Below are 15,000 nucleotides of genomic sequence, written 5' to 3'. Positions count from 1 at the left end.
ATTCTAAAATACTTCAATTAAGTACAACCGAACTCAGTTTTGCTCCCGCTGCCGCATGCATGCTAGCGTATGTTTTTTTTTTATTGTAGCGTCGCTGGGAGCACGTCCTGTTCCCAGCCTACTTTGCTGTAATGTTTTGGTGCAAATGCTCTTAAAGTTACATGTTTGACCAGGAAATAGCAAGCTCAAAAGAAGACGGCTTTTTTATGTGGAACAACTGACAGTTTGTGTGGATCTTGTGAATGATTGTGACTGAGCTAGGACTCAGTAATTAAAGTCTACACACGACGGCTTCATTGATTGAAAAACAAAACTTTTTCGTGCATGAAGCTTCTACTTGAGTTGGTAATTTGGCCGCTATATGCAGTCAGATATTGACCAAGGGAGACAAAATGGGTGGCCGCTGGCCGCGTTGGACAGGTGAATCTATAATATGTAAATTTGCTGCGGGGATTTTTCAGTGGCTGCTATTGGCAGGTGGCCGTTTTATAAAGGTGGCCGCTAAGACAGGTTTGACTGTATTTAGAAAGTCATAAACAGTTTTTGTATGTTCTAACTAACAAAAATAGTCTGTTTATAAAAATTTAAATTGACTTGAACCAATTAATCGCAATAAAGGAGGGATGGCTGTATTACAGTGCGGTTCATCACGTCGACTTCACCAAACTCTTCTACTACATAGCGGTTAACTTCTTGTTACACTTGTAATACCGTGAAAGAAATGTGCCAAAGAGCGCAATTGCTGACTTAGGAATATTTTTTATTAATTATGTACGATACAATGAAGTAAAGCGTAAAACTGCATGGTGCAAAGGCTTGAAGGTACATTATGGAAAAGCCAAAGCATCCAACTTACTGGAGAATCTTCAAATCTAAACGAATACATGAAGTGATATGGAAATGTTGTAAAGTAACACCCGTTTCTGCTTTTTGGAATATCCACAAATCTTCATCGCTCAAAGCCGAGTCCTCTGATTGGCAGGGAGCTCGTCCTGGTCCAGCCCCCACAAGAACGTGCGAAGACGGGTGACTTCCTTCTGGAGCTCGGCGCTTGGGACGGGCTGGGAGAGGTCGAGCCGAGGGGTCTCGTTGGGCAGGATAAGAGGAGGGTGGTCCAGGAAGCTCTCGAATATGTCTAAAAAGTGCACAATTATTTCAACTTGATTTGGTTTTCTTTCTTTCTCATAATTACCACTTTGAAAAAGCAGCATATTTTTTCCTTAATATTTCAAATCATTATTTTTCCTCTTAATATTATGAGTTTATTCTCGTGATATTACTGCTTTTTTCTCATTGCAATACAACTTGTTTCTCTTAATATTTTCACTTTATTCTTGTAAAATTAATTATTATTATTAATAGTTTTTCCATTTTTGCTGTTGTTTTTCATTTTAATTTTCAAATCTTCTTAAATAATCTTTGTACATTTTCTTTTTGTAATCTTATGACTTTATTCCCATAATATTAGAACTTTTTTGCCAACCTAATTTTCCAAACATCACAAGTTTATTTTGTTTTGTTTTGTAAATTATGTCTTCAAAATAAATCACATATTATTTCTTTAATATTTCAACTCTATGCTGCTAAAACAACATTACTTTACAGGTTTATTCTCTTAAAACATTTGTAAAAACCTTTTTTAAAATCCTATTTTCTTTAATATTTAAACTTATAAAATTTCTATTTTTTCCTCATATTGTTATAACATTTTCAAAATGTCTTTAATATTTAAACTTTATACTTCTATCATATATATTTTTCCTCATAATATTATGACTTTTTTGTTGTAAAATTATTACTTTTTCTCCTTACATTGCTCATTCTTTTACTAAATTTTTTTTACAAATATTTAAACAATATTGTTGTGAATCTTTTTTCTCACAATATTATGACTGTCCCAAATTATTTATTTATTTATTTATTTATTTATTTTATTTTGATTTATTTATTTATTTACAAATATTTCAACTACATTCGTGTCAATATTTTTTTCATAATATTATATGTAAGTTTAATAATATTAATATAACTTTAAAAATGTATTTAATATTTAAACTTTATACTTCTATCATATGTATTTTTTACTCATAATATTATGACTTAATTGTTGTAAAATTATGACTTTTTTACATTACATCGCTCATTTTTTTTACTTAAAAATGTTTTGTTTTTTTTTTACAAATATTTCAAGTAGATTCTTGTGAATCTTTTTTTTCCTCATATTATGACTGTGCCAAAATATTTTGATAAAGTACACAGTAGTAGCGTAAAGTATAACTTTTGATAAGTAGAATTTTTTTTTGAGATTTGCTTACCTCCGCTTAACTCGGTGCCAGGCGGGGGGGCCCAGGAGGCTGGGGGGGCTCTGCTCGGTCCCAGCTTGTAATGAGTGAGCAGGTGGTGCAGTTGGGCGGGGCTTAGCAAGGCGTGATCCTCCTGTAAAGTGTCCCACGATGACTAGAAGAGAAGTTGCAATGAAAAACAGTTCGGGGCGAAGGTCCAAACACAAGGTGGTCTCACCTGGATGAGGCGGGTTTTGGGAATGCACAAAAAGTTGACAATGACTGACAACTTCTTTGTGAACTCAGAGGCAATGTCCCCAAGTCCCGCCCCTTGGAGCCAATCCAGAACCAAGTCCAAGTTTGTACGGATCTGGACCGCTCTGGACCAGGAAAAGAGTCCGTCTTTTGGGGAACAAAAGGAACAGGACGTCAAACACGTGCACATGTAACCCTCACCTTTGACCTCGATCTCACCTCTTTCCAGTAAGGTGTTGAGCAGGGAGGTGTTGGTGAAGAAGAAGAGGTAGCCGAAGGTTTGGGAGGTGAGCGGCGGCGACAGGCAGGCTTCCCGGGACAACATCAGGGATGAGCGGTACACCTCCACCAGCCCGGCAACTTTGGGCGGCAGGGCGGAGACGTCATCCACCTCCCCTTCTCCTTTCTCCGCCCCCTCCGCTCCTTTAGCCCCGCCTTTGTCTTTCTCTTTCTCCTCATTGGAGAACGGGTTGGTGTCCAGCAGGGCGGGAAGGAGGGAGTAGAGGGTCTTGGGGGACAAAGAAGACATGTTGTTCCACCCATAGACCCACAGACTCTGCTTTTCATCTTGTTTTTACCTCTAAATGCTAAACCTATCCTACCCAATCTAAAACTCAGCGTAGACTTTCAGTGCTATTTAGTGATCAATAGGACATCCCTGTCAGTCCCCACATGAAAAATGGGTTGCTTCAAACAAAAGGTGCTACCCTCTAAGTCGGGGGTGTCCAAACTTCTTCCCTCCAGCGCGGTCCATATTTTTAAAAAATGAAAGGATGCAACTGACTTTGATATTTTGTAAAGCAACACATGTAGATTTGCGAACAAGTGATATACATCTTATTAATATCCACTTCACTCTTTTTCACATTTTTCCAAAGATTTCAACTTTCTTCTGAAATCATTTTCTTAACCTTTTTTGTTGTAATATTATGACTTTATTCCCATAATATTTAGACTTCATTCTCATTATATTATAACTTTTTTCCCAACCTAATTTTCCGAAAATTCCAATTTGATTTTGTTTTGTATGTTTCTCGTAATCTTATGACTTTTAAAGCATATCTTGTTTTTTTCTGTAATATTTCCACTGTGTGCTACTTAAATGACATTATTGTCCCTCATAATATCACGAGTTTATTCTCGGAGGTTTGTGAGTTTTTTTCTCTCGTTAGAATGCAACTTTTCTTCTTCATATTTTGACTTTATTCTTGTAAAATTGCATCAGTTTTTTCCATTTATACTGTTGTGTTTCATTTAATTTTCCAACAATTGCAATTTCTTCCTGTAATTTTTTTTCTCATAATTATGACTTTAATCCCATAATATTTTGACTTCGTTGTTGTCACGTTAAAACTATTTCCCCAACCTAATTTCCCCAAAACTACAACTTTCTTTGTTGGTTTGTTTGTCTCTCATAACATTACGACTTTAAAAAAGGAAGGTGTTTATTTCATTAATAGTTCAACTTTATGCTACTACAACATTATTTCTCTTCATAACATTGCGACGTTTTTCTCATTAGATTACAACTTTTTTCTCTTAATATTTTGACTTTATTGTTAAAATTACTGCAGATTTTTCCCTTTTTGCTGTTGTTTTTTTATTAGGTTTTTTTGTTTCATTTTTTTTCTGTCATTTTCTCTTTCAGTGTTCTTGTAAAATGATATTTTATTTTTTTTAAACTGCCTTGGACTGCGAATGGCCCCCGTGGCGGCACTTTGGACACCCCTGGTTTAAACAAAAGGTGCTACTTCTAAATTGTGTAATTCCATCCAGATGGACATACCTGGAAAAATAAAGATGAAATGTGATTTTCAGTGGGTGATTTTCATCAATACTGCTTTACAAGCTGTACACTGACTACTCTAAAGCAAATGTACAGTGTTGTTCCTTGAGAAGATATGCTGTGATAAAAATGCTTGCTGATGTGAGTTTTCGTGCGTTTACCTTTGTCAGGTGGTAGACACACTGCTGGAAGGTGTGCATGATGACATCATCCAGCTGAGCGAGAGCCTCAGAGCATGTGTCCATGTCGGACGTCAGCACTGGATCACCCGGGGCTTCATTATAAAGGAATGAATGAATCATTAGCACACGTCATGTTGTCTGCAGATATAATAATTCATAATAATTCACTAGGTTGGATTAGGCGTGGTGAAAAGACACAGGCATTCAGTTTGGTGCAGATCCAGGTACGCGTCCATTCAGGATCAACAATGGTGAGAACAGTATTTATTGTTTTGCTTTAATGCAGCGGCTAACTTGATTTTACTCTTGTGTCTATTTATGTGTGAATTGACTTGAGCAAAGCACTTCCTTCAATGTCCAATGTTTCACATTAAGTGTCCATAGGTTTGCTTTTATTTTGGAACCATGCACTTCTTTTTTACACTTGTGTGACAATGTTACTTGGACAGTTACTCAAGGTTTTATGATGGCCGCAGTTTGACTTTGGAACGGGTTATTGATCGGTATAGTCACAGCCAAGGAAGAAGCCATCAAATGCTGTGCAGATCCATCTAACGTGTATGTATATTATCTATATATATAAAACATTATTATTAGTTATTATCTTAATAAAAAAGTATAATATAATATAACATTTTTACTTTTATTGCTATTATTATTTCTTCTTTTATACAACATTTATAAAAATGTCTACATACAAACACACGCACATACAGTGGTGTGAAAAAGTGTTTTCCAGCTTCCTGATTTCTTACTTGTTTGCATGTTTGTCACACTTAAATGTTTCAGATCATCAATGAAATTGAAATATTAGTCAATGACAACACAACTGAACACAAAATGCACTTTTTATTATTAATGGAGAAAAAAAAAAATCCAAGCCAACGTGGCCCTGTGTGAAAAAGTGATTGCCTCCTGAGATTAATTGAGATCTGTCAGTGTGGAAAAGGTTAGAAAGCCATTTCTAAAGCTTTGGGACTCCAGTGAACCACAGTGAGAGTCATTATCCACAAATGGTCAAAACATGGAACAGTGGTGAACCTTCCCAGGAGTGGCCGGCCAACCAAAATGACCCCAAGAGCGCAGCGACGACTCATGCAAGAGGTCACAAAAGACCCCACAACAACATCCAAAGAACTGCAGAGTTCCAAGACCAAAACCACTGCTGAACAAAAAGAACATTAAGGCTCGTCTCAGTTTTGCCACAAAACATCTTCAAGATCCCCAAGATCTTTGGGAAAATACTCTGTGGTCTGACGAAACAAAAGTTAAACTTTTTAGAAGGTGTGTGTCCCATTACATCTGGCGTAAAAGTAACACCGCATTTCAGAAAAAGAACATCATAGCAACAGTAAAATATGGTGGTGGTAGTGTGATGGTCTTCAGGACCTGGAAGACTTGCTGTGATGAATGGAAGCGTGAATTGTGCTGAAGGAGAATGTCCGGCCATCTGTTGGTGACCTCAAGCTGAAAGCAACTTGGGTTCTGCAGCAGGACAATGATCCAAAACACACCAGCAGGTCCACCTCTGAATGGCTGAAGACTTTCGAGTGGTCTAGTCCAAGTCCTGACCTGAATCATATTGAGATGCTGTGGCATGACCTTAAAAAGGCACTTCATGCTGGAAAAGCCTCCAATGTGGCTGAATGACAACAATTGTGCAAAATTCCTCCCCAGCGCTGTAAGAGACTCATTGCAAGTTATCACAAACGCTTGATTGCATTTTGTGTTCAGTTGTGTTGTTGACTAATATTTCAATTTCTTTGATGATCTGAAACATTTACGTAAGTGTGACAAACATGCAAAAAATAGGAATTCAGGAAGGTGGAAAACACTTTTTCACACCACTATACAGTATATACTGTACTGTATATGCACTCCTGATCAAAATCTTAAGACCAGTTGAAAAATTGCTAGAATTTGCATTTTGCACATTTGGATCTTAATGAGGTTCTAAGTAGAGCTACAATATGCAAAAGCAAGAAGGGGGAGTGAGACAAAAAGCATTTTGAAAAAGTAATTTATTGAAAACAACAATTAAACTGAAATAGGCTGTTTATCAGATGATAAAAGGTTTAAGACCATCGCTCAAAAAAGAACAAAAACTCTCCAAACCAGAACAAAAAAGGTTCTCAGTAGGACTCAGTAATGAGCAGCTCCACCGTTCTTGTTCATCACTTCAAAAATGGCTTTGGGCATGCTTGATGCGAGTGTTTCCAGGAGGCTAGTGGGAACATTGCTCCAAGTGGTGAAGATGGCTTCACCAAGGCCATCAACTGTCTGGAACTGATGGCCATTTTTATAAACTTCCCTTGCCATCCATCCCCAAATGTTCTCTATGGGATTGAAATGAGGGGAACATGCAGGATGGTCCAAAAGAGTGATGTTCTTCTCCCTGAAGAAGTCCTTGGTCAAGTGAGCATTGTGAACTGCAGCGTTGTCCTGTTGAAGAACCCAGCTGTTACCACACAGACGAGGGCCCTCGGCCATGAGGGATGCCCGCTGCAACATCTGCACGTAAGCGGCCGCCGTTTGACGACCCCGCACCACCTGAAGCTCCGGTGTTCCACTGATTGAAAAAGCACCCCAGACCATGATGGACCCCCCTCCACTGTGCCGAGTAGAAAACATCTCAGGTGGGATCTCCTTGTCATGCCAGTAACGTTGGAAGCCATCTGGACCGCCAAGGTTACATTTTTTCTTATCAGAGAATAAAACTTTTTTCCACCTTTCAATGTCCCATGTTTGATGTTCCCTGGCAAAGTCTAAACGGGCACTTTTGGAGACGAGGTCTTTGAATTCCTTTTCTGTTTTTTAAAGCCTTTTCCCGCAGATGGCGTCTGATGGTTATTGCGCTTCAGTCGGCACCAGTAAGGGCCTTAATGTGGGTGGAAGACTGCCCTGTGTTTTGATGAACAGCCAATCGGATCCTCCGGCTCAGTGCAGGTGTGATTTTTTTTTGTGTCTACCACTTGACGTTTTTGTTTCATAATGCTCAGGATCTTTCAAAAAATGTAGGATGACTGATTTACTGCTCCCAACCTCAGCAGCCATGGCACGCTGCGAGAGGCCTTGCTTATGCAGCTCCACAATCCCACCACGTTGAAAAAGAGAAAGCTTCTTAGCTTTACCATCAGGAGGGCATGACAGTGGGAATGCCTGACAGAAAATGAACATTTTGAGCAGATTTTGGCTTTTATAGCCTGTGTTCTTCAACTTTTGATCAGCTGATAAACAGCCTATTTCAGTTTAATTGTTGTTTTCAATAAATGACTTTTTCAAAGTGTTTTTTGTCTCACTCCCTCTTCTTGTTTTTGCATATTGTAGCTCTACTTAGAACCTCATTAAGATCCAAATGTGAAAAATGCAAATTCTAGCAATGTTTCAACTGGTTTTAAGATTTTGATCAGGAGTGTATATATATTTATATATATGTATTTTTTTATTATTATACGTGTTTTTCTTTAGCCTGATATTATCTGCACTGCTGCAAGTCACTAAAGCAGCGTCTGGCACGGGTCCAAATTTAGCAATCCTGATCCGCCCCACCTGTCAATAATCAGGAGGTTTGGGGGTATGGACTCCATCGAAGTTGTGATGCTCGGTCTGAAAGTGCCTTCAACACATCGGCTTCCCAACTGTATTTTTGCTAAATGCATCTTTTGCAGTTTAGTTGCTTTTAAAAGTAAAATTTTCATTGTCTACTTTTCTTTTCTTTTTTTTTTTTTTTGAGTTGACAGCACCCTGATCCTGTCCTGCCAGTCATCATGCTCACCTTCAAACTCCCACTCTTTCTCCATGGCTTCCACTTTAACCTGGAAGAAGTTGAGGAGCTCCGTGGCATTGGACATCCAGAACATCAGCGGCCGAAGGTCAGACGACAGCTTCTGGACGTTGGCGGTGCTGATCTCCGCTTCTTGCTCGGTCGAACTGGACACAACCAGGTGTGCCGTTTGAAAGATGACTTTGAGGAATAACAAACCTGACTTATTTTTATCCCCGGCCAATTTGCAACTTTGCTTTCATCAGACCACAAAAATGTAGTGCAGACATAACAGCACAAGGACAAATGTATCATGCAGAGTAAACATGGCGCTAGGACAAAAAATGCTCTTACTTTTGCGTGGGATGCTTATCCCCAAATTCCTTGATGTTTTCCTGTAACCACATATGGAGACAGAAGAGAGGAGAGAGACATCTCTGGTTAGTGAGGAGGAGGAGGAGCATGCATGCATGCATGCAGCCAGGACCATTACAGCACATTTTCCAGCAGGAAAATGTCCCTGCTCCTGTCTACCACTTTAGCAGACCATGGTGAAGAGCACATGGTGCCACTTTTCTCAACCAAGAAGTTCAAGCAGTGGTTCTCAACTGGTTTGGCTGCGGGGCACGACATCACCTCTTCAAGACAAGCACAGACCCCATTTTTCAACTCAAATATTTTATATTTCGTGAAACGACAGCTCAAAATGATGCTGTCTCTCTCTCTGTGGTGCTCTTCTCCCGCAGATATCTGCAGCTGTGTGTCCCCACGGCACGCACTTTCCCTCTACGCACCAAGCGGTGACATAGCAAGCCAATCGCACAAACAAGAACTAGAGGTGCATTCACGGATATGGGGGTGATTACTATAGAAGCCCAATGGTAAATCAGAATTATGGGATAAAAGGTCCAAATTATGAGATAAGAAAGTCATAATTATTCCTTTTTCTAAGTCCTTTTTACCTCAAAAATCTCATAAACCTCATAAATTATCTCATAATTTCAACATTTTATCTCATAACCAACCATAATTTTGACTTTTTATCGCGTAATTTCAATTTTTTAACTATTTGTGACTTTTTTTATCTCATATTTGTGACTTTTTATCTCATAATTTCGACTTTCTATCTCATAATTCTGATTTACTGTTGGGATATATACATTATACATATTTTTTGTGCTTCCATAGAAAACTGGTCTGGGACCGTCACAGATTTAAGGCAAGCGTCCCCAACCATACCAAAGGTTTCAGGAGCAATAATTTCACAAAGACATATTTTTAAAAATGTTTTTGTAAATAACTTTTATATAAATGCATATCAATTTTGTAAATAAGCGCAATAATTTTATTGGAAAATAATATACTGGTTAGAAAGCTAGTTAGTGAGTTTGGGCACATTTTATGTCTTTTTTTCATTAGGTTTCCGGAAGCGTTTATTCCCAGCGGTCTTTGAACGCACCATAGTTGAGTGCGCAGCCATAAAGTGCAAGTTTCTCGGATGCTGCCACAAATAGACTCTTATATTTTTCACGGTCTTCTTTTACCTCATCGTTGTTCCCAAATGCTGGTGCTGGGTGTGAATGCATAAAGGTGAGTTTTGATGGCGTTATTATGTGTGTGTTGAGTGCTGTTTGTATTTATTCTATATCCAGTTCATTCATGCTAGCACACTAGCTTATTACCAACACATAAAAAAACTATGTGATAGCCTTCTCTCTGGAAAACAAACTCGTACCAGTGGTGAGTTAGTGTTCATTTTGTGCGTTTAATTTGACTTTGTTGGAAGGTACTTTTCTGAGACCTTTGCTCAGACCAGTCAGACAAGATGAAACCTGCAGGGCTTTTAATGTGAAGATCGGAAGTGTGTTGTTGGTCGTCGTTCTTCCTTCATGTTAAAAGAATAGTTCGGATTTTTTGACATGCAGTTGTATGACATCCCCATCAACAGTGTACTACACCAACAGTGACTTACCCTTTAGCAATCCCTTTAAGCGTTCACAGCGCGAGTGGTCATCATAATAAGACCCTCTTATATGTTGTGTTTCATACACAACACATAAATAAATAACATTCCATTCCATTACACCAGAGGTTTGTTGTTTGGTTTGGGTACCACTGCAATTGTGGCGCCCCCTGTGGGTTGTGTTCAAAATGCTTTGGAAGGCATGCTTGCCATACCCTCAAAGTTGGATCACCATTAGACAAATAGTCAATGACTTAAGGACAATTAGTTGCTAAGTCCGAAGACGTTTTGCTTGATGGCGGCCGTGTTTTTCAGCCAATCTCTCGCACACTTTCCAGGCATGTACGTGTGAGAAATTTCAAGGAATAACTGCGCCTTCATGAGGTGTATTGTGGGGAAAGTAATAGCACAGGCAACACGGTCGGGGTGCACATTTTCACCAGTTTTCACCCGTTTGCGTGCAGCGGTTCAGCAAGAGAAGCGTTTTCTTCCACTCACCCAGACGATTTCTTTGATCTGATTGGCCGCCTTGAGCAATATCTGGGGCGTGAGCGCCGGGTCAAGGTTCTTGGAGGCGTGGTCGATCATAATTGACAGAAGGTACGCCGGCGCCAAAGGCCCACCTCCAGAGTCAGGGGAAGAATTTTTTGATAGTATCTCCTAAGAGAGGGACATCGTTAAAATAATTGTCGTACAGTATTTGTTTGTTGGTTAGCAGAAGACTCCCTGGTTCATGGAAGATGTGGTTAGTGGGATGATATCATCATGAAATGAAAATGAATTTATGTACGGTGGCTCCTCGCATATTCGTGATTCAGCGTTCACAACCCCGCAAACTGTTGGTCTGAGAAAAATATTTTTCTCACTGTGACTCTCATTCCATCTGTTCATGGCAATCACAATGGCAATTGAAGGGGAAGGTTTTGGAGCTGAACCTAATCAAAAAATTACACTTTTATTGCAAATGTCGATCCAAAATTGGAGGAGAATGTCAACATCAAGCGAGCAAGAGTGTTTGGAAGCAAGCCGTGTGTGAAAAGTAGACATGTTTATTATGGGTGCAACAAATATATATTGAACCGTTCCATACGGAGGCCTTGCTTTGATGCCACTATGGATGGAACGATACTGTAACCCAAGTCAGAAATGTGACATGAAATGTGACATGACATCAGTCAACTGCCATCAAAGTCCCCACTGATTCTCTGTTGCTCCTCTGCGGTAAAGATGGAAGCTCCGCAGGCTTTAATTTAAGAGCTGATATCTAGCAACTTCAATGTCTTTTTTGACAGTAACCAAAATTATGTGTCATTAACTTTATACTGTAGCTGTGTTGAATTGAAGTGAGAATGATTTATTATTTATTTTATTATCGTTTTTTTTTACAAGGTGCTGTTTATGTTTTTTATGGGTGTTAATTGGAGACTCTAAATTGTCCATAGGTATGAATGTGAGTGTGAATGGTTGTTTGTCTATATGTGCCCTGCCATTGGCTGGCGACCAGTCCAGGGTGTACCCCGCCTCTTGCCCAAAGTCAGCTGGGAAAAGCTTCAGCATACCCCCACGACCCCAATTAAGCGGCATAGAAAATAAATGAAAGTCAAAATTATGAGATAAAATGTTGTAATTATGACAAGAAAGTCACAATTATGAGATAAAATGTTGAAATTATGAGATTAAAAGTCATAATTATGACATGAGTCTGAATTATGAGATAAAAAGTCTTAATTATGACATAAGAAAGTCATAATTATGAGATAAAAAGTTGAAATGATGGGATACAAACTGCGCCTTCTTCACTCGAGCCTTCGGCATAAAGGCACTCGGTACATGCGCAGTGCCTGTCTCGTCATTTCAACTTTTTATCTTATAATTATGGTTTTATCTCATAGTTTCGACTTTTTATCTCATGATTATGACTTTCTTATCTCATAATTTGGACTTTTTTTCCCATCATTACGACTTACCATCGGGATATTTTTTTCCTTCAGGGCTTCCATAAAATTTCAAAATGAGAATAAGTTGATATTAATAATATGCTTTGTCACATCAAATTTGAATGAATAAATCAAAACTTCTAATTGAGGCTGTTTTTTCTTAAATATAAATTCTGAGCAGATCTATATTGTTCACGTGTTGGTTTACAAAATGTAAACTATCAACGTGGCACCCTTTGATTTTTCAGTATGAGGCCCTCGGAGGAAAAGGTTTGGGCACCCCTGCATTAAAGTATGGTGAATTTCCCCTATTGTTTATTTCTGCTGGTGATTCGCGAAAATCAGTGATCTTTATACTGTATCTCCAACAACAGGAAATAGTATATTTTTGAGCCATCCGTACTGTGCTGTATGTCTCGATGCCTCACCTGCAACAAGGCGTCAGCGTGACGAGGATGGAACTTGAGAACAGATTCCGTCTTCCCGAGGTACTGCCTCAGTGCCTCCTGCTTGTCCACCAACCCCGAGGGGCAGCAGGGGTGCGAGCCGTCCGAGTGCCACGGCAAAGTCAAGGCCAGCGGCGGAGCCGGGGTCACCCGGGGGTCACGGTACAAGAAAAGGAAGTGGTTCCCGAGGCCGATGACATCCCCGGGTTTGAGGATGGTTTCCCTGTAAAGACACACCCCGTTGTGGGTGACGGCGCCTCCTCGGAAAGGCCGCATCAAGGCTGAAATAAGATGGAGACGTGTGAAGGGAGGGTATGGCAAACTACACCATGATGTTGTGTGTACCTCGCCCAGTGGGGGTCTCGGGAACAGCAGAGTCTCTTCTCACGAGTAAGTGTCTGGCCAAAAGGTCAGGCGCAGACAGGAAGGTGTCCACCTTGAGGGGCTTCTTCCCCTTCCTCTCCCTGTCTTTGTCCTTCTCCCGCTCCCTCATGGTGGGCTTTCTCCCAAACACATGCGTATGTCCCGCCATAATGTACAAAACAAAGTCCTAGAGAAAAGACAGCCGTGGAAAAGGTGAGGAATGTCTGGGGGGTCTGGTATCTTGGAAGTGTTGTGGTTTGACATGGAGCTCCCATCAGATAGTTGATATTGGACAAAGTGCGCCAACAGTTTGCTACAAAGAGGATCTGTGTGAGGTCATTGTGCAAGATGGAGTGATGTGCACACAGCCTCTTGTGTTTTGGGAAGGGTCATTGTGCTCCTCCGCAGATGTTTGGAGTCAGATGCGAGACGGGAGAGGCTCCCGGTCAAATGCAGATGGTATGTAGCGATTAGCAGCATGCAGGTATGATGTCATGACCTGCCCGTTGATACGTCAATCACACGGCGCCAAATTCAGTGTGTGGTGTTGCTATGTGCTTGATTGTCTGTAGTTGCGCCCTGATGATTGTGTGTGTCAGTGTGCGATATGGTCTGACTCGCCTTGGTCTGATCGTAACCCTGCAGCAACAGGAAGTAGGGCCGGTCGGTAGGCGGAAGGATCAGACTTTGTGACATCATTTCCAGGTCACAGCTGGAGTAGTCCTTGTCCTCCTCTGGTGGCTGCTTCGTCCAGCAAACTTTCGCTTCCGCCTTGGAGGCTCTGATCTGTGAACAGTGTTGCAAAATATCTTGACGCAATATCACTATTATACAAACAATCAGAGATCATTAGCTCCACATACTGTACAGACACACTGTATGTTTACATATGTACCGTACTGAAGTGTCATTTTGGTTTCATAGTTTGGCTGATCCTCCAATTATGTATGGGAAAAAAACTAAATATAATTCAGGGGTGCCACAAGTGTGGTCCTGTTTTTTTTTTTTATTGCCCCACGGCACATTGTATAAATATAATTTAACAAGGAAAATAAAAAAAACAGCAGCAAAAATGGAAAAATCAGCAGTAATTTTGCAAGAATAAAGTCAAAATATGAATAGAAAAAGGTTGTAATCTAAGGAGAAAAAAATTTTAATTATACGAGAATAACGTCACAATATGGCCGCACGGTGGTCTAGTGGTTAGTATGTTGCACAGTAGGAGATCGGGGAGGGGTTCGGGGTTCGAATCTCCGTCGGGCATTTTCTGTGTGGAGTTTGCATGTTCTCCTGTGGGTTTTCTCCGGGTACTCCGGTTTCCTCCCACATTCCAAAAACAGGCATGTTAGGTTAATTGTTGACTCTAAATTGTCCATAGGTATGAATGTGAGTGTGAATGGTTGTTTGTTTATATGTGCCCTGCCATTGGCTGGGGTGTAGCCCGCCTGTCGCCCAAAGTCAGCTGGGATAGGCTCCAGCATACCCCCGCGACCCTAATTAGGAGAAGCGAGGGTATGCACCAAACATATTTTGCTTCATCCAGAACATGTACTGTACTTTGACCAAATTTTGACAAAACGTTACACCTCATTGAAGGTAAACACAGTATTCCACACACAATGTTGATAACAGTCAATCAAGGAAGCGTATATGCAAATGAGCTGACGTCTGCATTGACACATAATGTCAACTTCAGAGGATTTGAGGGTTATTTCTCTGTTTTTAATAACGAAAGTGACACTGATTAAAAATCCAAAATATTGCGATTCATTGTGATTTTTATTCAAGTGCAATTTTTGCAATTTTATTTAAGCACAATTTTTGCTAAAAGAGACTGAAAGTCTATTTTATTTTCATTGTTTTTTTTTATATCTTTTTGTCTATTTAATTTAGTATGTTGTTTATTTTATTTAAAAGCTCTTGACATTCCAATTACAATGTTAAATACTTTATTGCTTTTGATATTGTGTACTCGCATTATTATGCTCTTTAACTCTTTTTCTTGTTACAATGGGGGCTTTAT

At 39.8% G+C, this 15,000-nt stretch overlaps 2 protein-coding genes across 2 annotated transcripts in view; one reads left to right on the top strand and one right to left on the bottom strand.

The window, feature by feature from the left end:
• Window positions 1-618: 618 nt before the first annotated feature.
• rasip1 (Ras interacting protein 1) overlaps window positions 619-15,000 on the bottom strand; it is a 16,823-nt gene continuing 2,441 nt past the window's right edge. Inside the window, 11 exon segments of the mRNA XM_054780983.1 lie at window positions 619-1,135; window positions 2,316-2,457; window positions 2,521-2,684; window positions 2,757-3,045; window positions 4,485-4,597; window positions 8,281-8,435; window positions 8,623-8,663; window positions 10,730-10,891; window positions 12,597-12,895; window positions 12,960-13,164; window positions 13,599-13,763. Coding sequence (XP_054636958.1) covers window positions 957-1,135; window positions 2,316-2,457; window positions 2,521-2,684; window positions 2,757-3,045; window positions 4,485-4,597; window positions 8,281-8,435; window positions 8,623-8,663; window positions 10,730-10,891; window positions 12,597-12,895; window positions 12,960-13,164; window positions 13,599-13,763 — 1,914 coding nt within the window. The 3' untranslated portion in view covers window positions 619-956.
• Window positions 9,725-15,000, top strand: part of LOC129184741 (cytochrome c oxidase subunit 6B1) — a 20,843-nt gene continuing 15,567 nt past the window's right edge. The window contains exon 1 of the mRNA XM_054780986.1: window positions 9,725-9,858. The gene's annotated coding sequence lies outside the window, so the exon portion shown is untranslated. The remainder of the gene's footprint in view (window positions 9,859-15,000) is intronic.

The sequence above is a fragment of the Dunckerocampus dactyliophorus genome, chromosome 7 (assembly GCF_027744805.1).
Source record: "Dunckerocampus dactyliophorus isolate RoL2022-P2 chromosome 7, RoL_Ddac_1.1, whole genome shotgun sequence".
In the NCBI taxonomy this organism is placed as follows: Eukaryota; Metazoa; Chordata; class Actinopteri; order Syngnathiformes; family Syngnathidae; genus Dunckerocampus; species Dunckerocampus dactyliophorus.
The sequence above is the reverse complement of the archived record's forward strand: the minus strand, read 5'-3'. Positions and strand labels throughout refer to the sequence as shown.